The sequence below is a fragment of the Polypterus senegalus genome, chromosome 15 (genome assembly GCF_016835505.1).
Source record: "Polypterus senegalus isolate Bchr_013 chromosome 15, ASM1683550v1, whole genome shotgun sequence".
NCBI classification, from domain to species: Eukaryota; Metazoa; Chordata; class Cladistia; order Polypteriformes; family Polypteridae; genus Polypterus; species Polypterus senegalus.
Window position 1 is genome coordinate 59,433,588 of NC_053168.1, and position 27,214 is coordinate 59,460,801.

General features: G+C 33.7%; 1 protein-coding gene across 1 annotated transcript in view; it reads left to right on the forward strand.

The window, feature by feature from the left end:
- The window catches only part of dgkb (diacylglycerol kinase, beta), a 738,105-nt gene that overhangs the window by 233,920 nt on the left and 476,971 nt on the right, over positions 1 to 27,214 (forward strand). The window contains exons 9-12 of the mRNA XM_039736618.1: positions 4,666 to 4,785; positions 22,325 to 22,442; positions 23,952 to 24,040; positions 24,141 to 24,257. Coding sequence (XP_039592552.1) covers positions 4,666 to 4,785; positions 22,325 to 22,442; positions 23,952 to 24,040; positions 24,141 to 24,257 — 444 coding nt within the window. The remainder of the gene's footprint in view (positions 1 to 4,665; positions 4,786 to 22,324; positions 22,443 to 23,951; positions 24,041 to 24,140; positions 24,258 to 27,214) is intronic.

Here is a 27,214-nt window from a genome sequence, read left to right on the forward strand (position 1 = left end):
GAGCTGTTTATTGATGCAGTAAGGAACTAATCGATGAATGAAACCTCTTATCTTTACAACGATTGACAAACACGGAATGTAACTTGAACACATCCTACAAATACGAGCCTGATTGAAAGAAATAATGATAATCAAATCCTTGATGACAGCAACATTCAATAACACTCACAAAACAATTACTGTATATTGACAATCATGTTACGTTATTTTTAAAATGTTCCCTTTTCTTTTCATAACTTCTACTTCTCCACTATATACGGGTATATATATATATATATATATAAATGTATATCTATATCCCGATCTACAATACATACTTTAGCATAGACAAACGGTGGCGCAATTGTAGAGTCTTCGCCTCTAACGCCGACATTCGAAGTTCGATTCCCGAGAGGGGATGTACTGACTGTACGCGCGCTATCCGATTCATTTTACCTTCCCATCTCCTTGGTTTGGGACGTATGAAAAAATATTAGGTTAACGCAGAATCATGTTACGTTATTTTTAAAATTTTCCCTTTCTTAGCACAAGCACAGTTGAGAAGCTTCGATGCATGTACTCCATAACGCGTTAAAAAATAACGCATTTAATCACACTTTCAATTCCAAGCAAACGGGAACTTTTGTCAATGCATGATTTCCTGGTACATCCATTACACTGATGCACACATCACAGCTACAAAAATGTTAGAGTCGGAATAAAGCGCGTCCTACGACTGATCATTTCGACTACCCGAAAGCCTTGATAAAAGCGTGGTTTTGTGCACACTGAAAAGCAAGCAAAATTAGATGCATTACAGAAAGCGGACTTTGTGGCTCTTACTGGGGATCATTGGACTTCCGTGACCGTTAGTAATTCTAAATACATCTAATTACAAAATGTTCAATGATCACACTGTTTTAGCCTAATGTACAAAATAATTTTGGCTAATGTTACTCAGAGTTTAAAGAGTAAGCTGGTCAAATTACCTTTTATGTTTCTGACTTATTTTTTAAGAAGAAAAACTGCACTTTATGGTGAAATTTTGGTTATTATTATTTAAAGACAATACTATTCTGAAAATGTACTTAAAGTACTTAAACTACCACTTTATTTTTAAGTCTGCCCAATTTTAACCAGGGATGATATTTTTGTTTCTGTTTTGAATTCAAATGCAGTTTAAAAGCTTTTTTTCAGAAATTAAAACAGCTTCAGTTTACAATATTCATGTCCATGTCTATTATTTGATTCTGTCGCCCACTAAAACCGTTTTAAATAAAAAAAAAACATTTGCGATTTGGGGCAAATTTACGTGCGATTACATACGATTAATCAAGATTAATTCTTACACAGCCTCTAATTAATTGGATTAATTTTTTAATCGAGTCCCACCCTAATATATATATGTAGATATATATATGTAGATTTGTATATATATGTGTATATACAGTATATATGTAGATATGTATATGTTGTATATACAGTATGTATATATGTGTGTGTGTATATATACAGTATGTGTATATATATGTATATGTATATATATGTATGTGTGTGTGTGTATATATATATATATATATATATATATATATATATATATATATATATATATATTACATTGTCATATGTTACGGGAAGGATGACGTATTATTAAAATGTTTCCCCACCATTCCCTGGCGAGTGGTTTCTTTTTCCGGCTTCTCCGCGTGCCAATCCCCCTTAGCAGGACTATTTTGAATACGAGAGAGGGCATATATATATATATATATATATATATATATAAATAGATAGATATGACACTGCCCACTTAATGGCCAAGGCCTCCCTCTCCACTGCATACGGGTCATCAGTTTCGAAGGTACATCACAGGGTGCTCGACACCATCGGCGCTTTGGCTCACACCCAGGCCTGTGTCCGGCGTCGGTCTGGAGAATAAGCGGGGCCCAAAATCGGGCGTCCGTAACACAGGTGCCGGCGTTAGGGCCTTCTTTAGGTCACTGAGCGCGTGTTCTGCTTTGTCGGTCCACACCAATAGGGGCGCCCTTTGTCAGGTCAGTCAAGGGTGCTGCTCTTTTAGTAACAAGCCCCAAGAAAGCCTGCACCTGTTTCTTGGTACTCGGACGGGCCATTCTAAGATGTCTTTAACTTTGGAGCTCTGTGGCGCACCTGTCCTTGTCCCACGAGGTAGCCTAAATATTTGGCCTCCTTTAATCCAAAAACACTTCCGGGGTTTATGCGGAGGCGGCTTTAGCCAGTGCAACACTCATGACAATTACAAAACAATTACATTGTCAATCATGTTACGCGGGCTATTATTAAAATGTTTCCTTTTCTTTTCTACTTCTCCGCTGCCAATGCACACAGGTAACCAACAAATGCAGCGGCGAGCAACAATATTTTGCTATATATATATATATATATATATATATAAATAGATAGATATGACAACAACACTCATATCAATGACAAAACAATTACATTAACAATCATCTTACGTTATTTTTAAAATGTTTGCTTTTCTTTTTCATAACTTCTTTAACACAGTACTTCTCCGCTGCGAAGCGCGGGTATTCTGCTAGTATAACCATATATGAAAGTATCTTTATAGCTCCAGTTTGTAATTTTTCCTTAATCAATATCTTAAACTCTGTTTACCAGTTACAAAGATCCTTCTAAATTATAGTCTTTCTTCAACAGAGCACAGTATTTGATGGGAAGCCTATTCATTTGCTCAAATCCAAATTAAAAATTTTTTAGATTTGCAACTGTAGAGAAACATTCTTTATCAAAGACAAACAAATTGTTCTGTACTTTGTTTGGAAAAAGATTGTATTTATTATCACTTATCCACTGGATTATTTACTATGTTTTAACTGGAAACTTAAATGGAGAGAGAAGATTACATCTTTCTTCTGGAAAATGTGGCTTATCTCCCAGATACTGTGACTTCAGTTTCTTGATTTCTGCTTTGGCAAACTGAAAAGTTTAAGGTGCACTTCTTTCCAGAAATTTTTATATGTCTGCCAGTTCAGCTAGAACATCATGAAGTATTAAGTGAACACATGGTGTTCTGCTTTTGTAGTTTATTCAAGCAGTATTTGTGAATAGGATAATTGTGTTGTTCAACAATTTTTCCAAGTTGTCCACTAAAATATTACTGTTCCTAATCATGCATTTATTGCAAAATATCTTTATGTGTTTTTTTGAATCTGCCCCTGCAATTTTGAAGTTCTTCAAATTTTGCATTCTTAACAGATGACCTGCAAAAAATTGTGTTAATAGTCCTTAGCAAACTCTCAATATCACTCACCAAAGACAATGTTTTTCCAAGCATTACCTACTGTATAAGCAGATCCTCATGATGTGGCACACAATGTTGCTCTGATTAGTGTGGAATGGACTGACGCAAAACAGCAGCTACACCTTTTTGCTTGTCCTGCATTATTGGTGTGCCGCCTGAGGTAAACATTACCTTCTGATTTACTGTAATTTAACTTGTTTTCCATAAAACTGTTGTATACTGTAGTTGCAAGAACATAAAAACTGTCACATGCTGTTAATTTTATTATGCCAGTTTACATAATTTTATGAATGAATTTGCTGTCATTCCTAAATTTAATATATGACATTTAAATTTTAGAAATATTACGTCAGTTGATTCATCGACTATTAAAGTGTGGTGAGCTGATTTTCTAATTTCATTTAACACGTTGGTTTTGACTGTTGAATTAATGCATTCGATGAACTCAAAGATTTAATTCTTACTAGCTAATTATCCGGTATTTTCATGTATCTGTCAACATGATCATTACAATATCCTGAACTGCCAATATGAAAGTTTAATTTTTTTTCAAAGTTAGAAAATGTTATCTATTAAAACCTTTACCTCATCAGATATCACTTGTTTTCGCTATGTTAGTTCTTTTCTGTCTTTATATTGTTGTTTAGATTCTATTAATTTTTTTCAACAAACTTTTTGATTGATTTTAAAGTTTTGTGACTGAATTGATATGAGATTTCTGGTTCAAATGTCGTTTGAGATGGTCCACTTTCCAGTTACTCCATTCTTTCCTTGAAGTCTGTTCTCTTAAAGATCCTGCTTTCAATCATATTTTGTAAATTACACCATCCATTTCTGAGTAGTTAAAAATTTCTCCCAGAAGCATGTGATGTCCACAGCAATGCAGTAAGTCCATATCAACAATACACCTTAAACCCCAAAACACAATTTCTTTGTACTACTTTAACAATTTCTAAGCACAGAGCTAAAAAGAGTTCAGGTGACAAAGAAACAACAGCATAGTTTGAAACTTGTTTAAATTGGGTTATAATTGATTTTATTTAAATACTTTTTATAGTTTAATTTTGTTGAACATTTGTGTGTTTTCGTGACCAATCATGCAAAATATGTGAGTGATGCTCCTTAAATGTATGAAGGATTTTGACTTTTAATTTTGACTTTTGGGTAGTACAATGTTAAGTGTCGAATCATGTTTAAACATATGTTAATTTACTCAAATCCTGCATTTTGTACCTTTGAGTGTAATGTAATAATAATAATAATAATAGTAATAATACATTTTATTTATATAGCTTCTTTTCCATGCTCAAGGCATCTTGTTTGATATGGTGTGATTTTATTAGTAATAAAAACTTTGAAAAAAAAATCACCTCTCCTATTTTTAGATTCTTCGCGAAATGATGGAGGAGATAGATTATGACCGTGATGGCACAGTGTCCTTAGAAGAATGGATACAAGGCGGGATGACTACAATTCCCCTTCTTGTTTTGCTTGGATTGGAGTCGGTATGTTTTTCTCTTAAGTTGTAATTCATACTAGAATCTTCTAATAATCTGGAATGAATCATTGTTTTTATAGTTTTTAATCATGCAATGTGTGATCAAACACATTAAAGATGGAGTCTGACAGAGATAATACTATGGTGTTGTGTTTTAAGTTGTCAAAGATTGCCATCAGTGAATGAAAATATGTCAGTTAACAAGTTGTGATTCACAGTGTATGTATCTTGTTTCAGGACTAAGTCAATGTGTGTGCCAAAAACCTGAATATCAAGCATTGTGCTATCATAAAAATTCTTATGGCTAATGCTAAAGAACGATATGCCTTCTGATATTCATTCTTACAGAGTCAATGTGTACTAAGACCAGTCTCCTTCATCTGCCACTGTTAAGAGATTCTATTATGGCAGAATTCTATTATGGTAGAACATTTCTTAAATAAAGTCTGGCCATCCATTGACATTAGCAACAGAAGAAAATCTTATCATTGTGGAATGAATCTTAAGAAATGAAGGGTGGTGGCATGTAGCAGACATGTAATAGATTAGGTGTGGGTCAGCAGAACCTATTTTTCATGAACAATTAAACATCAACAAAGTTTGTACATGTTGGATGTCCAGAATGTTGATGCTTGAAATGAAACATCATTGCATGCATTATTTCAGGAAGAATCTTGTGCTAATTAATTTTCACTGGGTGAAACATATGAAGCATTTAATATCTGGAGGTGATATCTGCATACATCAGTATGACCTAGAGTCCATACACCATTAGAAAAAATGTTGCATGGTGAACGTACAACACTAAATAATTTATTTTTTTTTAAATTGATTTTAATTAAAAGCAAATAACAATCCATGCAATCAAATCAAACCAAACTTAGCAAACCAAAATTAAACCTTCACCCAAAAGAAAGAGAGGAGAGCAAACCAACAAAGCAAATCTTAAAAAGTAGCAAGGAAGGAAGAGTATCCTTTACCTTGATATAGAAGCTTATTCTAAAATGTTACTGATTAGATCCTGCCATATATTTAAAAGGTTTTGAACAGACCCTCTCAGTGAAAATTTAGAGTATTCCTGCAGAGACCTCTAGAGGATGCATTTGTCTCCAGAAAATAATCAAATTGCTTGAATATAAATTCTGTACAGTTCTTATCAGGTAATGACGGGGGAGATGAGTGTGAGAAGAATGTCTAGGGTATAATAATTTAAGCTCCATGATCAGAGGTTCAGAGGTAACAATAGTGTTGTAGTTACAAGATTTGATAATGGGAAAAAAAATATTGTTAAAGGAAGAAATAATTAATTATTGTGTAACAATGATAAACAGGAGAAGAAGGAATATTCTCCTACTTTAGGATATAAAAACCTCCATGGGTTTGATAAGTTCTGATCCATTACAAACTTTGTAATTATTTTTGCAGTATTAGATGTTAAACCTATCCAGGTCTGCTTTTAAAACACAAAGTCTCCAGCCATTATAATTTTATGAGTGTTTACTTTAAGAACAGGTGTAAATACATTTTGGATTAAGTCTCTATCGTGCACATTGGGTTCATAGATATTTATCAGGATCACTATAGTATGAAATAAACTGCCCATCACCATGACATATATCGCCCTTCAGGATCAGATATTAAGTCTGATGCTACAAATGGAGTAGTTCTGTATATTAAGATTCCCACACCTCTAGTTTTCTTTGTATAGCTGGAGTGACAAATTTGGCCAATCCATTCTCTTCGCAGCTGAAATGGGTCCTTACTTATTAAGTGAGTCTCCTGTGAAAATGCTATTTTGGCATTAAACCTGTTGTGAGAGAATACTTTTTCTCTTTAATTCATGATTGAGTCCTATGATATTCCAGCTCACCAGGTTCACTGGTCATAAAACCATTGCTTTTGAACGTTTGTGGACATTTTGTAGTCTTAAGTTAAGATAGTACATTGTTACATATGATAACTTTGACCTAGACTTAATATTATTGCCAGGTGTTATGGCTATGAAGCCTACTGTTATGTTGGCACTTATTGTTATTGGGGTAGAAAGGATAAATAAGAAATAGCAATGCTGTTTTTCTTTTCCATATAAATGTTGTCTATGAATATTCTGACTGAAATGCATACTTCCCACTTCTTAAAAGTTTCATTGGACAAATTCCTATATTATTGGACATAGTAATGAATGATAAAAGTATGCATTTACAGTTTCAAACATTTTAAAGATTTCCATTTAACCTTTTTACCACAGTAGAAAAGGTGAATTTTCAAAATTTTTATTTGTAATTTCCAGCTGTATTTACTATTGTTGTAAACTTAATTTTATCAATTCAATAGTGATAGGAACTATTTCATGCAATACTGTTTATTTATGATATATAATATCATCACAATATTCATAACTAAAGTTTTGGTAATAGTCATCTTTTAAACTTATCCATCATAAAATGATTTTTTCCTACTTTTAGAGTGCTAAACGATACTTGACAGTATGCAAACACATTATTAGATTTTAAATATTGCTTGGAACTAATGGGTCTTTGCGGAAATCTCTGTAATGTTATTTCAAGTGTTCAGTGTAATGGATAAAACATGTTAGTCTGCAGATATTTTTTGCTGTTAAGGAGACAGTACACATTGCAAATATATGGAACAGCCTTTATTCACTCCTATTCTTCTGTAGTACAAGTTAAAATACTTCAATTAAGTTAAAATCATAGTTGGATTGATGCTGAAACACTTCACAAAATTGTACATTTTCAAAGCAATGGCTTTGAAATTATGCTGAAAATGTTAATTAGTATAAATAAAAAAAATCCCATGTAAAGTACACATCTTTACTCGTCCTGCGTCTCACACTCACACTTCCTTTTTCGTCACGTCATCAAAGCTATACTGACCAATCAGATTAGAAAAGGAACTGGACACATAGACGTTAGTGTTTTATTATATAGTAGATTATTTTCTTTTAAAAACTTAATTGAGTATAAGGAGCCGTTTGTTGTGGGATTCTACAAAGTATACAGTGACTTTTCAGCTTAGTTCTTTTCAGTTTGGTCTTCCTGAACGAATGTTTAATGTGCATAGTAATAAAAGTAGGATCTAATTAGCTGCAACAGCACCATTATGATAAGCCAAAATGCTTAAAACAGATTGGAAAGGCATGTTTGTTGAATATTATGCCCTTATGTACTTGCTAGGTACAATGCTATTCAAAAAACCATTGTGAACGATAGGGGGCGCCCTCGCTCCCTTGAACCCCTGTCCACGACTCCAGACACCAGGTAAAAGTCCTCAAGTTGACTTTATTTTCTTGCCACAGTGCACAAAGCACACTCTCCTCCACAATACTCATAAGTTACAATAATACACAATAAACCAATCCTCCAGCTCCCAGACGCGTTGCCACCCTTCCACCCAGCTCAGCTCGTTGTCTGGGAGTTCCCATAGTCCTTTTATAATCCCTGACCCGGAAGTGTTTCTGCCCAATAGTCCACAAGTCCTTTTCCCTTCCGGGTCAGGGTAAATCATCCCTTTCTTCAACCCGGAAGTCCGTCGCTCTTCCTGTGACGAACCTCCGGGTCACAGGGCACGAAGAAGCCCTCGGTCCTCCCTGCAGCTCCCTCCTGTGGCCCCCACGGCATCCAGCAGGGCTTTGCATAAAAACTCCAATGTCCATGATGCCCTGCTGGTCTTCTGGGGACCTCCACGCTGCAAGGAGGGCTCCACCTGGCGGCTTGGGGGTATTGGCCGGGATAAATGGCCGGCCATCCATTACACCATGTTAATTAACCTTTCCATGTAAAAACATTTTTTAGACTACATAAAAATGTTATTAACTCTTTGATCATCTACACAAAAAGTTAAAATGGGGATGCATACTTTTTTGTTTTGTACTGTCATTCTAGTTCATGTGGTGGGATTAAAAGGAATTTGTGCAATGATCAGATTAAAATAATTCATACATTTAGCCTACACAAAGTGCCATTGATGCTAAATAAATACTTTCTTTATAAGCCATTTTGGTTATGATTTACAATACTATGATAAGTACCATTGCACACATTTTTCCATTAGTGCCTTCCTTTAGCACATTCAGATGTATTTGTTGGGAGAACTACTAACCTACGAACAAATGCAAATGTAACACTAAAAAATCAGTTAATGAAGTTGAAGTGTGTTTTTGTCAAAAATATTGCAGGACCGTTGTATTTCTGCACAGAACGCATTTTTTTCACACTTCTTGAAATACATTACCATGTTTTATCTTACACATATTTAAAATAGATTTAAATACATAATGAAATAGGATGTAACCTCAGTCCTAACCCTGCAATAGCACTGTATATGAACTATCTCTCGTTATGATCTCAAATAAAAACAAATAAAATGAAAACATGCTATTCTGTCTATAGTAATACTTTTAATAGAATCCACTTGTTTCATGAAGTGTAGCATGATAGTGCTGTGATTTGTTTAACCATTCATTGGGACTCTACTATCATCTCACATTTCAAAGATGTGAATTTAGATTTATTGGTGGACTGTCATCTTATCTAAGCTTGGCTTCAAATTGTGCAAAATTCCAAGAAGATAAACTTTCGTGTTTTAAGACCCTTGCATTATACTGCATACAATATGTAGGTTCAAAACAGTGTAACATTTAGGCAAAGCTACAACTAGTGTATTCAATTTTTTTGTTGTTACAGGCAAAACCAAAGTATTTGAAAATGTCTAAAGAACCTGACCACAGCTGTGTTTTTTCTTCTTTATTAAGTTGTATTTGCTAATATGCAAAACTAGCATTCTTGATGGTCAGTGCATGAATCCTGTCTATTAATATTAGTATTTAATGGTAGCTGCTGAAAGTTTGTATATACACATTTTATTTAGTAGCATTTCTGATTCATCAGATTACCTCTGTGGATATTACTTTATAAAACAGAGTTGTTTGTAGTCAAGTTAAATATAGAAAAGAGAACAAAAATAGCATATTTCAAAGAACTTCTGATAAATGAGGAGGATTATTTTTGTTATTATAATAAGTCATCATTGTTCATTTCAAAACTGTTAACATTCTTAAAAGGGTGTAACCCAGTTTAGGGTTTTGGAGAGCACAATGAAGACAACGAACACAAGATGAAGGGTCGGGGTCTTGGATGCTGGTCCCATTTAGTGCCGATTATAAATTAAACACAAAGAAACCGAATTAAGGTTTGTGAATAGCTGTGGGAAAGTCACTTAAGTTCTGAGGCAGAAGATTTGTCACCAGCTGTTGCTAGTTTGGAAGTTAATGATAAATGTTGTTTTTTATATTGTCAGTGGAGTGGAAAGGGTAGGTTTCTGAGACCAGGGTAGAAGTGATAGCATATCTCCCCTTTGAATTCATCCTTCTGAACGTTTCCCTTCTCTATTACTAGGTTCCCTGCCTGATTAGTGCGTCAAAGGTCCTCCCATAATGCCCATGTCTGATTAAGGCTTTACTCCAATGTGCTCTCTTTTTGTTTGTTATTATTTCAACAACTTTGTGCTCATTTGACTTCTTCTGAAATCAAATAAGTGATTTTAAGAAATGGATAGACAAAGACAGTCATGGGAGAGAAATATGGAAAGGAGTTGTCTTTATAGTAAAGGTTTAGTCATCAGTAGCATCTTCGCAATAAGAGATGTATTTCCTTTTCTAAGCACAAATATAATCAGATGAATAGGCAGAGAGTGGCAGGCAATCATAAGTTTAATATCTCTGCCTAACCAGCCTATTAAATTTGTGCTTAGGAATCCATTCCAAATACCCTGAATATTTTAAAAAACAGCTTGCTTTACAACAGAATAATATCTTCTATACACAATACATCAGATTGCTATTTAACGAATTATTCCCTTAATTATTTAAAATTTCTTTACAAATATGTGTTCCACTTTACACTACAATGGACTGGCATCAGATCCAGGCTTGGTTCCTTTCCCTGTCCCCTTATGGTCCTGAGGTAGATCAAACCATAATCGTTAAACTGATTGCTAGATATTACCATTTAAAATGGAAAAGCAATGACTGTTGTTGCAATAAATCAATAACCAAACATGTTTATTAGTTTTAATACTATCTTGTACATACACACTAATGTCATTATTACATTTCTCAGTAAAAAGCAAAATTCATAAAAGACAGATTGAGGCCACTAAAGTGTAATTACTGATTACTAGATTATATCCTGCTGTAACTAGACAAATATTTTAGGCATATTCGGGTTATCATGTTGGTTTAGTGTGTGGTGCTGCTGCTTCATGGATCCAGTATCCCAGATAGGAATCACAAGCCCATTGTCCAAATGAGATTTGAACATTCTCCCCGTGTTTGCATGCATTTTTATTCTGTATTCTTTTCTAGAGACATGCTGGATAGGTGGCCCTGGTTAAGTGTAGGTGTGTGCTTGGGTAGACCCTGAGATAAACTGATGTCCTGTCTTGGGTTGTTTATTTCCTTGTGTTCTTCAGTCACAATCCCTAACTGTATTAAGTGGTTTTGATGTTATGTTATATCAAGTTTGCACTTTCACCATTTATTTGTGGCATTCTATGAATAGATGTGTTTAAAGTTTAAATAATTTATCAAATATTAGTTTTCCTTGCTTTATTTGCTAAAAAATTGCTCTGTTATTTCTTTCAAAATATATTTTGTTAGTTGCCAAATAATGAGTATACCATTGCAAAATGTAATTAATTAGCAGCTTCAAATAAGATACACTGCCATTTGCACAGGGGCCTGCTGTGTGCTAATTAACATTTAAAATAGGTTAATTTCAAATAGTTTTAATTTAAAATTCTATTGTTCAAGAAGGGCATTTACAAGCTGGCAACTAGAATCAGTGATTAAATCCAAATAGGCCAAAACAATAACCGAGTACAAAAATTGAGATGGAGGGTCATGATACCAAAACTAGAAGAACAACACAGGATAAGATGTGTAAACCCAATAGACAAGATAGAAAGTTAATAAAATAGCAAAAACCCTCTTGGCTAAAATAATACACTTTGCTTAAACAACTGCACAATCGAAGCTCAACCCTTTTGTATCCCTCATTCACTCCAATCTCACTGCCATTTAACAAGCATTGGATAGCAAATGACACAGACTGGAGGAGTCTTGACAAATAGCAGGCAAAAAGAAGGGCTGGAATAGAGAAAAATACAATATATACAGCTGTGATTTTTAGAATACCGAGATTTCAAAATATTTTTTGATATAAGTTTGTTCAACTAGCTAGTTTTGGTAAGCCTGTGCCCACTGCAGACTATGCTTTCTTGGCTGATAGGAGTAGAAGCTGACGTGGCCTCTTGCCATTGTAGCTAAACCACCACAAAGTTTAACGTGTTGTGCATTCAAAGATGTGGATTATGAAACTCTTCACCTAGGTAAAACATATTTAGTGGTGGTAAATGTAAATTCAAAATAGATATGTAACAGTATGAGAAAGCAATAATTGAGAAGCTGAGAGAATGTTTTGGAATAAAAAATGGAATTACTGAAACCTAAATTGTCCTTACTGAGTGCTGTGTATGTGTGTGTGTGCACCCTGCGGTGGGCTGGAGCCCTGCCTGGGGTTTGTTTCCGGCCTTGCACCCTGTGTTGGCTGGGATTGTCTCCAGCAGATCCCCGTGACCCTGTAGTTAGGATATAGCGGGTTGGATGATGGATGGATGGATGGAATTACTGAAATGCCTACTGCAGATAATAAAAATGTTTTACATTTACAAAAGCAAATGAAATGCACCTTTACATTTCTACATATTTCTGTCCTTCAATATAGAAAGCAGTGCAGATTTTAAAAGAGTGGAGGAAGAGTATAAAGTGTGACACACAAGAGATAAAACTGTGATGATTTTTGTTCAGTTATGAGGTTAAACCTTATGACTACAAGGTGATCTCCTGCTGAAGTTTAATGTCTTGAAGATTATGTACAGTACATCATTTCATCTTGTTATAACTAATATAAAAGCCAAAACTGAAAGAAAAAAGGACACTAACACATATATTGCATCAGGGCAAGACACTGTTAAGATATGAAAAAAGTGGAAATTAAGTATTTATTACAAAATGCAGTTATTGAAGGAAATGAATCCCTGCTAATACTGGAAATTGTATAGTTCCAGGGACATACTTTCGCCATAGCTCATGCCTGTCGTGAGTTCATGTGGGGACATTATAAATAACTTTTTATTATTTTTTACTTTATGGATATTGTTACTGCATTTTATGATATTTTTACATTATTTTATTGGTGTTAGCATGTAACAATTTTTGCTTTTTAGACACTACCATCATTTCTATTGTTTTCACAGAAACCAAAATAGTGTTGTCAGTAGTGTGTGTGGCCGATGACATCACATGGGTGTGGCTTCTGACATTATCACCCAGCCATTCCAGGTGGTGTGCACAGCCTGGCAGCCAAATTAAAAACAAATGACTTGGTGACAGTGAGGAAAGGGATATTAGTTTAGTGTTAGGAGATTTTGTTTGCCTTTTTACGTTTTTGGTTGCTATTTTTGAACGTTGAAACTCTTTTATATATTTTTTGTTATTTTAACATCTGAACTTTTTGCCACCTTTTCCACTTAGTGCCCTTTGAAAGCCCTTTTTTGTCTCGGTCAAAAATTATTTTAAATAGGGCAGTTCTGTTCCAGATACAATTATGGAGACAAACGGCAATTGCAAGAAACGGACTTCAGTATAAAATCCGGAACAAGTGAGACATTCTGAGTGGAAGATCTCTGCTGTTGTTTGACTGATGGTTTATATTAGCTAAGGGTAAGATTTATTGAAAAATGTGCTGTGAACTCACTGGAAAGCATGGTCATCTGACTAGGACTTCCTTGTTAAAAAAAATGAAATCTAGGAAAAAAATATGCATTGATAAAATTTTAAGATTAAATGAACATATATTGTATATTGTTATTTCATATTCTTAACCTGAGATAAGAAAACTGAAAAATTTATTGGCTATGAGGTGTGGAGATGTAGTCTCCTGGAAAGACTAATTATTAGTTAATAGTTTAGTTTAGGAACTGCAAAAATGCATCTATTACTTATTTATTCTTATATAACAAGACCTTAACAAAGGCTTCTGTTGGTGTTCATAACACCTACAAAGCACCGATAAATGTGGTCTACTAAAATGATGTATCTCTGGAACGGTCAGAGATGGCTTAAGTGAGACATATGTCTCTTAATATTGCATACTTCAATATAAGGCTTTTGAAACGTTTATTTTCAGAATTATTTTTACCAGCATATCAAATGCCACACTGAGCAGGAATGAATACCGTAAATACCCGCATATAGGATGATACCATGTGTAGGATGCAGTGGATTTTTGACCCTAAAAACCATGGAAAAACCTGTGTACCTGTTTATAGGATGCATCCTGATTTTGAGTTGCTAATAAAAAGCTGCTGCCGCCAGCGCCAGTGATTGTATCCATGCATTTGTGTTAGGCTGGAGTCTCTCTGAATAACAACAAAGAGCGAGAAACATACTAGACGGCAAAAACGACGTATCGGTGGTGTGAAAATTCAAAATAAAACAATTTCCAAACATTACAATAAGGCATACAGGTGGATGTATTGTAAAATGAGCTTTCAAACGCAGTGTCATTCTCCAAAATCGATAGAGTATTAGCGACACTACACCTGAAAAATACTTTAATTTGAAATGGTGTGAAATGCCAGTGCAGGGGCGACGGCTAATCGCGCACGGACAGAGGCACACCCCAATAGCTACAATTGCAGCACTGCTAACCGACTGTCACTTGAAAACAAACCTTAAAATTCAAATTGGATTCAAACTACTCCTCTCTGTCCCCGTCACACAGCCATCGAAAGCGAAGAAGAGGCACTGACACAGGCGCACACGATCATAAAGCCCAATGGACGCTCCTGTCTACACGCCCAGAGCATCACGCATTGAATAACACTGAGAAAACCTTGAACAACAGATAAAACTAATACTACAATAGTTCATGCTATAGTGCTAGGAACCGCTCGCTAAAAACATTTTTTTTTAAAGAGTTTTAAGCACAGGGAAAAAAAAGAACGTTTGAAAAATCTGTAAGTTAATAAATCACCAGGAAAAGTAACATTTCCACAATGCACACTATGAACTGATCGCTGTAAACAGAACTGAAAACAAAAACAAGCCTTTTCTACCTTATGCGTCCAGTCCTCCCTCTCTCGTTCTCTCTTTCGTGAGCCTGGAGCGCCTGTGTGTGCCTCTCTCATGTGTGCCTGTGTGTGCCTCTCGTACTCTCGCGTGCGCCTGTGTGTGTGTGTGTATGTGCCTCTCTCTTGCGCACCTCTGTGTGTGTGTGTGTGTGCCTCTCTCTCCCGCACCTGTGTGTGTATGTGTCGCGCTCTCTCTCTCTTGCTTGCTCGCTCACTGCACAGGAAATGCACAGGGAGAAACTGAACATGTACAAACCGAAAGAGAAACTGTATCTATGTATAAGACGCACCTGGGTTTTTAGGCCTTCTTCTTAAGAAAAAAAATGCGTCCTATATGCAGGTATTTACGGTAGCCACTTTAAACATGCTTTGCAAGTATCATGAACACCAAAATAAGCCTTTGTTAAGGTCTTGTTACATAACAGTAAATGAGTAATGGATGCATTATTTGAGTACCTAAACTAAAGTGTTATCATTTATTGTATTGCTGGGCGACCAAGTTGAGATGTTAATGTGAGAGGTAGTTTGAAGTGGTGGCAAATGTTATGTTTGTATAATGACCTTATAGCAAATATTCCAGTATCTCTAATCTATTCACCCCAAAAGTTACAACTGTAAGATTAATCTTTTTACCACAACAGTTAATGGTAAGGAGGAGGAGGAGGTTGGGAGCATGTGATGATAGCATATTGTCGCACCATGAAGAACCACCTGGATTTGGACCTGAGTGTAGCGGGTGACAACTCAGCACCACACTGGAGCAGTGTGAGGGTTTTATTTACAGTAGCTGAAGTGCCAGTCCTGCCACCATCCCCCAAGTGTTTTCCTGTAACTTAGAGGGCCTGCTTGCAGGGCTGGATGCAGATTAATGTCATACCCAGGACAAAGCACTTGCAGGTTAAGGTTCAAGTAAAATTAAATGCAGCACTGGCATATCTAAATTGGTACTATTTACAGCAAATGTCCATATTAAAATTGAAGGTTTGTCTAAATACCTAGAAAGAAATAATGAGTAGGACTGAGTAGTTCTATTAGTCAGTTCTTTTAATGAACTTTTTGTAAGAAATATAAAATGTAAAATGGTTACCACAGCACAGCAGAATGAGAGGTGGAAAAAAACATCTCATTAAATACCATAGTACTTTAACAGTAAGAACCACATTCTAATTAAGAAATAGGAAATAGGAAGTAGGAAAGAAAACCAGAACCACCGAAGGCCTCCAGAACTAGGTGGAATAATCATGGATCTAGAACAGTATATGAGAACTGTGACATAAACTCTTTCTTGATCATTAACAAGCTAACAGAAAATACAGATATAAAACACATAAATCATTTGATCCAGGGACGTTTGAATTAGCATGCTTGACCTTTTTGATCTGCTACAAAGAAAGCATTGCCCAATTACCATTGTCCTCAGGGTTTTAAAAAACAGTAGAATTACTAAATACAAAAATGTATTAACATACATTATAATAATAGCCAGAGTTATTATTTTGCATTATGGTGTAAGATAAGATATGATAGCACCTAAAATACTCTGTGTTAAAAGTATTATAGCTGCATAAACATACATCTCTGTGAAATGAAAAGGCTTGATTGGTGTTATATTACTGTGCCCACTAGATGGTAATGTTTCATTAGAAATGTTCAGTATACTCGGCTCTGTTAAAAACTGCATTCAGTAGCTAGGTGGGCATACTGTATGGCATATAATTGTATGTAATACATAAAGTATGTAAACTATGTATAAGCCATTTGGCAAGTAATTTCAAAGTCTAAGTAATGGATTAACTGTTATTAAAATAAACCATATTTTTTATGTGTAGTGAATTTTTGAGAATATAACATCAAAAATTGCACACATTGTTTTTTCTATTATCTGCATTAAGAGTACATTTTTTCTTGTTTATATTCATAATAATATTCATAATATATCATATAATAATAATAATAGAAAAAATACAACACTAGCCCACATTGGCAGAAATTGTAAAACATACTTATCCTGACTTTATGAATCTAAATGGTTCAGTAAATTAATGTTAGCCCTGGAGTTAGTCAGCCCAGTCACTATCTGCATGGACTTTGCAGGACCTCCAAGTTGGTCTTCACAGCTTTTTGTTTCATGTCTCAAAGATGTGCTAGTTGGGTTAATTATCGACTCTTAATTGGCCTGGAGTGAGTGTGGCTGTGAGGATAGGTGTGCCCTGTGGTGCTCTTGTGCTCTGTTCAGGGTTGGTTTCTGCCTTGTGCTTCTAGCCCCCTTAGCCCCGAGTCTAATTAAAATTAAAGGGGTCTAAATATGGATGGATGGGCAAATAGATAGTCATAATGAATACATTTTCATTAAATAATGTATTATCTTCATGTGATTGTGAACTTATACTGACATATTTCTAATGAATTATTTTTAAACCTTAAAAAGATATTATGTTAATGGTAGAAAAGTGCTTTTAAGAACATGTCACAAGATGATAATCAAGACCACGTCCATTAATATGTTGATAACTACAAATATTTTTTTAGGAATTATATAAATGAATTGCATTCATCTTGAAACATTGCTTATTGTTATGGATTATTTTTCATTATTATTATGGATAATGTGATCAATCCATAACAAGTTAATTACACTGACAATGTGTTTTAATGTGCTCCAAATACTTTAACTTTAAGAATAAATACATAAAGCACAAAACATATTACAGTGAAATATTTGTTACTTGCCGAATAAATCTTTTAAACATAAGTAACCTACTCTTACTAAGATATTTGATTCAATGGATAAAATGTTCAAATAAAGTATAATTGAACATATTATTTGTGTTAGACTGCAATCATTTAATTTTTCTTATTTTATGTAAATATTTATGTCTTACATAAAATCTGAAAATCTTTGTTTTATCTGTTCATGAATTTACACTGGCTTCAGCAATCTTACCGAACACTCTTACCGAACAATGTGACATTGAAGCAAACAGAATAATAAATTCTTATTGATGTTTAGTGACTGTATCTTCTGTTCTGCATTGCACAGCTTATTTGTGTAATTGCCATCTTCCCTTCATTTCTTGAAAATGTGTAGATTATTCACTCTCTAAAATTGCTAAGTTACACTCATATTATGTGCAGGAAACTGATATTTGAACCAGTGCCTTTATTCTTTATGATGTTAGCAAAATGGATACCAGTAAACATTTTTACTTTGTTGAATTTGTTTTATTTGTGCTTATCGATGATACTGTACCAGCTGTCACGGATCTTTACTTTCAACTCTGCTTGACTGCATCTCAAAATTCCAATCATAAATGACTAACTTCAGCACCAAAGCCTGAAGGGGGGAAATATGGTTGCTGTTTGTCTGTTCACATACTTTGTGGGAGAGTGCTTTCCAGGTTGGGGTCTACAAAATTATGTTTATGCTAACTACACAAAATCAGGAAACATAACTAGAAATAATTAGACAAAGTGTGTTCAATGCAGCAGAGTTCAGGATTTTCTTCAGTTCTATTTGAATATAATGAAAGAATCTCTCAAACATTGTTGCTGACAAGCACATTATCAAAATAGCAAAAATGGATATTTCATCCATAAAAGCAAAATGTTGCTTTTTGGCCTGAAGTAATTTCTATCTCTGAATGTAAAAATCTGTTTTAAGAGTCTTATCCTAATAATAAAATTGCATTCAAAACATACAAAAGTAAATGTAGTAAACATGTATTATATGGGGAATAGTAAATAAAAAATATGTAGTCAGAATAAATACAACATACATATACTGAAGTAGACATTAATATGTGTATTCCATAACAGTGCTTCTCTTTTTATTTCTTAACTCATAGCAACAACACCCTCATAAATTAATGTAGCATAATTTATTGACACTGTAGCAACAAACATGAAATGAGAAAGTTCAGACAGAAGATGCACTTTGATGACTGGAAATCCTTAGTAGTTTATTATACTCAAAGCCTGTCTAGTACAGCTAGGTTTTCTGTCCAGTCCTGTCCTATGAATTGAGTTAAGAGAAAGACTAAGAGGCGGGATAATGGATGTAGTGCTGAGGAGAAACAGAACAAAGTAGTTTAAACAGGCTGGGTAAAAGAAAGTGGTTGGGTAAAGAAGTGTACCAAGATTGTAGTGGAGGGGATACTGATGCATTGAGCATTAGCAAGCCGGGTTGTAGCCCTACTCCATTGTACTTACTCACACACTGCAAACTGAGGATGACCAGTTAGCCAGACTGGATTTCTTTGGAGAATGGAAGTAAACTTTTGAGTATCCACACAGAGAAGGAGCAGTCACAAACAGTACTCAGATTTCAAGCTAAAGCTCGATAGCAGTGATACAGCTCCATTAATCCCTGTGCCACTATACCCTTCTTTAGTAATACCATAGAGAAATTACGTTTCTCTGGTTTATGGTTAAAATATTTTTAGAAATAATTTTACTCATGGTTTTAAAGTCTTCACTTAACAGTAATATTGGTTTGTTGATACATACAATTATGACATGGTAGATGCTATTATGACAGTAAAAGATTGTCAATGATTTCATGTTTTTCACTTTCTTCAGGTTCTTTGTGAATAAAATAATATGAAGCATTCTTTTAGCTTACTAGGATATCTATTGACAGTTCACTTTTCTGGGTAAAAATATTACTGAATCACTGATTAACATATCGATTTTATTGTTCTAGTAGCAGCAGAATATCACAAAGGTCATGCTCCCATGTGATATTTGGGTATAGAATCAGAACTTGTGATTTTCTTCTGTTTTCACTTTGCTTCCTTTTTAAAGGTTTTTAAATGTTTGAACAATATTGCACTGCTAGAATCTGTCTAGGAATAAATTCTATTTGCCTTGGAAATACTGGGTTGAAACGTCATCTAGAAATGTAAATGGATCTGCTAATACATTGACTATGATAAAGTGGCAAGAAGATGTGTCTCAAAAAGTTATGGTTTCAGTAGACATAACAGCAGAATTACTATGCTCTGATAGTCTGTGTAAAAGTGTTCTGGTGCAAGAATGGCTGCAGTTGCCTCATCCAGGAGAATGTTACACATTGGTGGTGATTGAAGTGATTCACCACTGTCTATGTAAAGCACTTTTTGTAGGGTAGAAAAATACTATATACATTTAATTAATTCATTATTATTAAAACTGTTGAACATTAATCTATCTAAAGTATTAAAAGACTGCACACATTAAAGATTGTGTCTCTGTACTACATATTAGCATCCAGTTAGCCACTGGTCCATTTTAAAGACCAGTATGTTATATTACAAGTTTATGGGTAGTCATAACTTATCCTAGCAAAACTAAGTGTAATGCTATAGCCAATAATAATTTAACTTATATTTTAGCATGAAGCATATTGTATCTATTTTATAATGTATGTATGTAGAGAAAAGCCAAGCAAAATGACACCTTTTATTGGCTAACTAAAAAGATTACAATATGCACGCTTTCGAGGCAACTCAGGCCCCTTCTTCTTGCCTTGAAAGCGTGCATATTGTAATCTTTTTAGTTAGCCGATAAAAGGTGTCATTTTGCTTGGCTTTTCTCTACATTCATAATGGCTCACGGTACAACACCCTAGTACTATAATGTATGTATAAAATAATTTTTCATAATTAACAAGTATAGTAAGTTTAATTTTACACTTTCTCTTTAGTATGTGTTCTTTTAAAACAATATCTTGCCCATCCCTTTCACAACCTCAATAGCAAAATTCTCTTTGAGTGTTGAAGTTCACATCAGGTTGGCCTACTTTTCCTCCATTAATCCGAGAGGGAAGTTTCACTTCTTCATCCTGTTCTTCTTCTTCCTTAGCTATTTCCATTTTTATAAATACCATATTTCTTCTTGCTAGGGTGAATATTCACTTGAAAAGGGAATAAGGTGTGATTTTTCTAATACAAAGATAAAATTCTAAATTGTTTTCAAAATTCGATTTTGAAAAGCTACAATGCAGCAAACCTTATGCTTTATTAAATATCAAGAGTACTATATACATAAACAAGTTATAAAACATTTGCATATATTATGCTTGGAATAAATAATTTGACACTTTTGTTCCATTCTTACTTTAGTGCAATGTGTGATCAATGAGGAATGTATGTGTGATAATTAACACATAGTGTACATGTAAATTAGGCATTTTAATATGATACAGATTATGATTCAAAATCTTAATGTATTTAATGGACTTTTGTCATTCAAAACAATAAAGCTCACCTGAAAGTGGGTAAAAGACAAGAAAGGCTAAAGGGCTTTGTATAAAACTTCAGTTGTATATAAGATAATGCTTTCAAATGTATGTCATTGGCCATTTCAAGCAGTAATAGAATATTTTAGAGAGAAACCAAAGTATGCTGGAAAGCACATTCTGTACAAAATATTATAGAACACATCACCTCAGCACACCATTAGAATAGAGTAAAATAATTATGAATTTGGTCCTGGAATACTTAAATAACAAAATAAATAAATGCATCCCCTTATTTCATGTTAAATTTGTATTGATCTTTTCTGAGCTGTGGAGATCTTTATACATCATGAACAGTTTCACAGATCCAATTCTGAAAGAGGATGAATTAGTTCATCACACGGCACACAAAAACACACTCATACAAAACTACAAAGTGTGGTTATATGGAGTCACAAATTATCCTGAAAAAATATCGTTTAACTGTGAATCTCCAGAAAATAAGTAAACAAAGGTAACTTAATGCAAAAGGCAACTCGGCTGGGACTTCAGCAAGGGCTCTACTGTGACACTACCCAGTCTTTACAATGTTTTTTTTTTTAAATAACATAAATATTTATGATGATTCAGGTGGCTTCATTATACTCCACAGGTTAGCACTACAGCTTCACAGACCCGGAAAACGTGGTGGTCTGTATGTTTGGAGTCTGCATGTGCTCCGAGAATGGATTTTTCCTTTGGATATTCTGGTCCTTTACTCACTTCCCAAAGGTTTACACATTAAATTAGTTGGTGACTCTAAACTGAACAACTGTAAGGAAGTGTGGGTGAGTGTGTGTCCCTTGGATAGACTTTAGCCCCCAAAGCACTGAATAAGACAAAGACAGATGGTTATCCGAATTAAATAGTGTTGATGTAGTGTATTATGCACAGTTGCACATTACTGTCATTGCTATTTTTGTGGTTCAGGTCATTGATGAAAAATATATATGATATAAACAAAAATGATATATATTATATAGTGAAAAAATGTACATAAAATGAAATGCATACCGAATGTTGGTAATATTAAATTATACTTAAAACTGAATGTTCTTTTTTTATTTTGTCACAGAATGTAAAGGATGATGGTCAGCATGTTTGGCGGCTAAAACACTTTAACAAACCTGCGTACTGTAATCTTTGCTTAAATATGCTTATTGGAGTTGGAAAACAAGGCTTGTGTTGCTCATGTAAGTATAATTCTTAAGCCCCTAAAAGAGCAGCAGAAGGGGCCAACTTCTGGCTTCTTTCCAATAATAGTGTAATTAATCATGAATAATCAATATCTAGACAAAGTGAATGCAAAGTGCTTTTTACATTTCAAGTAAATTGAAAAGTATGTTTTACTTCATTCAAAATGAAATATCAAGCTTGAAGGGTTACAGCTTATTTTCTTTGTTTATACATTACTTTTAATCGATAAGTGGTAAATGATATCATTCCGATGGGTGTTTACTATAGTCATATCATCATGGAAAAGAATATATAATGACGTGAAATAAAAAACAGTTGGATTTCTCCTGAATGTTTTTCTTCACTCTGTTTAATGCTTTTTAAAAAACATTATTTTAATACTATAGATGCAAAAATCAGCTACTGCGTTTTGAAAAACATGATTTCATAAATGTTGTTTATATGTCATAAGTCACATATTAATACATTTCTCTCCTTTGACTTTTTTAACTTTAAGATTTCAATAAAACATGTTGTGTACTCTTTGTATTATTTGGCAGATAGTACATATAAATATATATATATATATATATATATATATATATATATATATATATATATTATATATATAATGTTATCGTGGTAGTTGTACAGTCAACAGTTGATTTTCTGTATATTATGTTTAAGTGTGTAGTTCCAGAATTAAATGTAGCAGATGTGAGTATGACCTATTGCAGAAATTATTTTCCTTTACAGTATATAGACTACATTTAAAGCAACTGTCTTTGTTAAATATTTGTAAACATTACAATTTACAACAGATTTTTTTGGGGTTGCTAACCTCTTTTGTCCCTTATAAAAAAATACAGGTTACAGTGTATTGTATATATATTGTAATAAAATAAAAAAAGACAGGATGAAGTGTTGGGGTACCAATTCAGTAAGGCCCATGTAACGAAAGCAAAAAAACAAATCAAGTTGTAATCACCATAACAGGATATGCTAACTTGGGTCTCAAGATAAGTTTCCCCTATGTAGGAAGTTACTTCTTATGCAGAACTGTGTCACACTCAGACCACAGCGAGCAACATCTACCGGTTAAGGGTGGGTTTATATGTTGTCCAAGACAGAAGGGGTAGAACTTCCAGTCCAGGAGTAGAGGAAGTGATGTCAGTAGTCAATCTGTGAATCCATTCTGGATGCAAAAGAGGAAAGCCTGTTAGAGACAGCACCCTCACATGCTTGGGAGTGGAAGTGCAGGCAACACTACAGCCCTGACGCTGTCCCATATTTGTGCGTCTCTGACAATACATAAACTTAATCAGTGGCTTTATTATGTGGGCATTTAAATATATATCAAAATAATATAAAAGTACTGAATTATTAAAAATATATATTTTTTCAAAGTATTGTTCTAAACAAATAAACATATTGGTTAATGCATAGTATGTATTACAATACCATCATTCAGTGCATTATTTTTTATCAGATTAGAAAAACTTTATTATTATTTTTTTTTTCTTTAGTTTGCAAGTATACAGTTCATGAACGTTGTGCATCACGGGCACCTTTATCCTGTATTAAAACTTATGTCAAGTCCAAAAAGAATACTGAGGTACGCTCTTTTTTATTAGTTTAATTACATTCTAAGGAGTATTGCACATCTGGTAAAATATGTAAAAATAAAATAATGGGATATACTTTCTTATTATTAGGTTATGCATCATTTCTGGGTGGAAGGAAACTGTCAAACAAAATGCGACAAATGTCACAAAACTATTAAATGTTATCAGGGATTGACAGGCCTTCACTGTGTTTGGTGCCAAGTAACTGTAAGTATTGAAATTGACTATTTTTCTTCCTTTAAACTGCACTAAATCCTGTTTTCACAGTTTTAAAATAGAGTTTGATGTTTTATCTCACTTTTTTGAAAGAACATCATAACAGAACTGCAAAGAGCTAAATAATGCCGAAGTGGCTTGTTTGATATTTCACATCTTTCTAGTCACTGAGGCAGCTTGAAATGTTAATAGCAATAATTATATTTAAATTAAAAATATATATTTTTACTGCGCACTACTAAAATTTCTAGACTTAAGATCCTCTATTTTATTTATTCAGTTTTCAAAGCTTGTAGTGTATAAATGTTTTTTTTTTTTCTTTTTAGAAAAGCAAGACAGTATTTCATTACTTGTATATAATTTATACAACACACATTATCTAATTTTCCTTGTTTTAATATTCCCAAAGTACCATTTTCAATGCAATCAAAGACTAAAAGAAAAAAGTGTAAGGTTCAAGATTGCTCTGGGAATAAAGAAGACATTTTGTAGTATATGATTATCTGGGTTTAGCAAAATTATGCTGGAAATGTGAGAAACCCAATTAAATTAAAGTAACCATTAAGGATGGTATTCCAACAGCTCTCTTCCAATTATCTAAGCCAGAAATTGTTATGTGTGTGTTTGGGTGGTTGTTATTTGTGATTATAGTTACATTTTTCTTGAGCTTCTATAAAATCTTCTATAAAGTTCTTTGGGGGCAAATAAAACATTGTCAATCTATCTATCTATCTATCTATCTATCTATCTATCTATCTATCTATCTATCTATCTATCTATCTATCTATCTATCTATCTATCTATCTATCATATATGACAGTAAAGATGTATTATAGCATCAATATCTTTCAACAGTATAGTATAAATTGATGTCTAGTGCTACTTAAGTTTAGGATAACCCAAAATATGTGGCTAATTGAAGATGTTTACAGGTAGTACATTCTGTATGTGGGATACAACTTCGGGTAGACTTTAGATAATACATGCTCATGGAAGTGTGTACAATGTACAATTGTACATTAATCTGAATCTCATATTGACCTAATCCATGTCTAGCACAAACTGTGAAGTAATATATTCTTTGGAAACTGTCTTTCCACACATTATCTGTAACTTTGAGTGTAAGACCCTCTCTGAAAGTTGTTTTGAAGACATTCATATGATTTTAAAATTACTTCATTTTCTGTAGGGCAGCAGTATTTCCACTGCAGATAGTAAGTGGAATGGTGCTATGCTACAGTGAGCTACATCTCCAAATTGCAAGTAATAAAATGTTTCTAGGGCAGGTTGTAATTTTCATAAAGTTATTTGACTGACACAGATATGTGTTCTATAAGACATTCTATGCCATGTCTGTGCCAGAGATTAAATGCTAACTGCTTCAGATGTAGGTGAAGCATATTAATGTCCTCATGTTTATATGGTTTACCTGAAACTAATCACACAGTATATTAACATTAACTGGAAATCTTAAACCTGTCTGATGTAAATGGGTGTCTTAAAATACACTGGCATTCTGTCCAGGTTTGGTTCTTCTCTTGCATTCAATGCTACTTGATAAGACACGAGTTATCAGTGAAATGGAAAAAGAATATGCTGGTTTACCTAATATGATTTTTAACATACTTTTTTTGTATAAAAAATCCATCCATCCATTATTCAACCCTCTATATCCTAACGACAGGGTCATGGGGGTCTGCTGGAGCCAATCCCAGCCAACACAGGGCGCAAGGCAGGAAACAAACCCTGGGCAGGGCGCACACACACACACTAAGGATCGCCAGTATGGCAAGCCAAATTAACATTTAGAGATATCTCAAAATGAATTTTGGATATCTTAAAATGTAATTTACTTTTAAGATATCTGAAACTCGCTTTGAGATATCTTAAAATAATTTCCTTTACATTTTAAGATATCTGCAATACATTTTGAGATATCTCAAATGTATTTCAAGATATCTCAAATACAGTTTCAGATATCTCAAAATAATTGTGTCTGCATTTCAAGATATCTAAAATGAATTTTCAGATATCTTAAATTGACCTTTCATGCATTTTAAGATATCTTAAATGCATTTCAAGATATCTCAAAATCATTTCCTGTAAAATTGCCTATTATTTCAATGGGACTACTTGTTTATTATAAGATATCTTAAAATGTATTTGAGATATCTTGAAATGTGTGAGGAAGTCATTTTAAGATATCTTGAAATGTATTTGAGATATCTGAAAATGGACAGGAAGCTGTTTTAAGATATCTGGAAATGTATTTGAGATATCTTAAATTGTATTGTAGATATCTGAAAATGCTATTGAGATATCTTGAAATAATTGAGTGTCCTTTTAAAGATATCTTAAAATGCATTTTAGATATCTTGAAATACAATTTGAGATATCTTGAAATACATTGTTAGATATCTGAAATGGAGCAGAGACCCATTTTAAGATATCATGAAATTAATTTTAGATATCTAAAACTGTATTTCAGATATCTGAAAAAAAATGAATTTCAAGATATCTTGAATGCTTTTTAGATATCTAAATTATATTTCGAGATATCTCAAAATAACTTCCTTCTCATTTCAAGATATCTCAAATTCATTTTGAGATATCTCGAAATAGACAGGAAGTCCCATTGAAAGAATAGGAAATGTTACAGGAAGTGATTTTGAGATATCTCAAAATGTATTTGAGATATCTTGAAATGCACAGGAAGTTATTTTAAGATATCTCAAATGTATTTGCGATATCTCAAAATGCACAGGAACGTATTTCAAGATATCTCGAATTGCATTAAAGATATCTTAAAATGCATTTCAGATATTTCAAAATGTACAGCATATCATTTCAAGATATCTTGAAATCTATTTAAGATATCATAAAATGCTTTTAGATATCTTAAAATAGATGCACTTTTAGATATCTGTAATTCAATTTGAGATATCTAA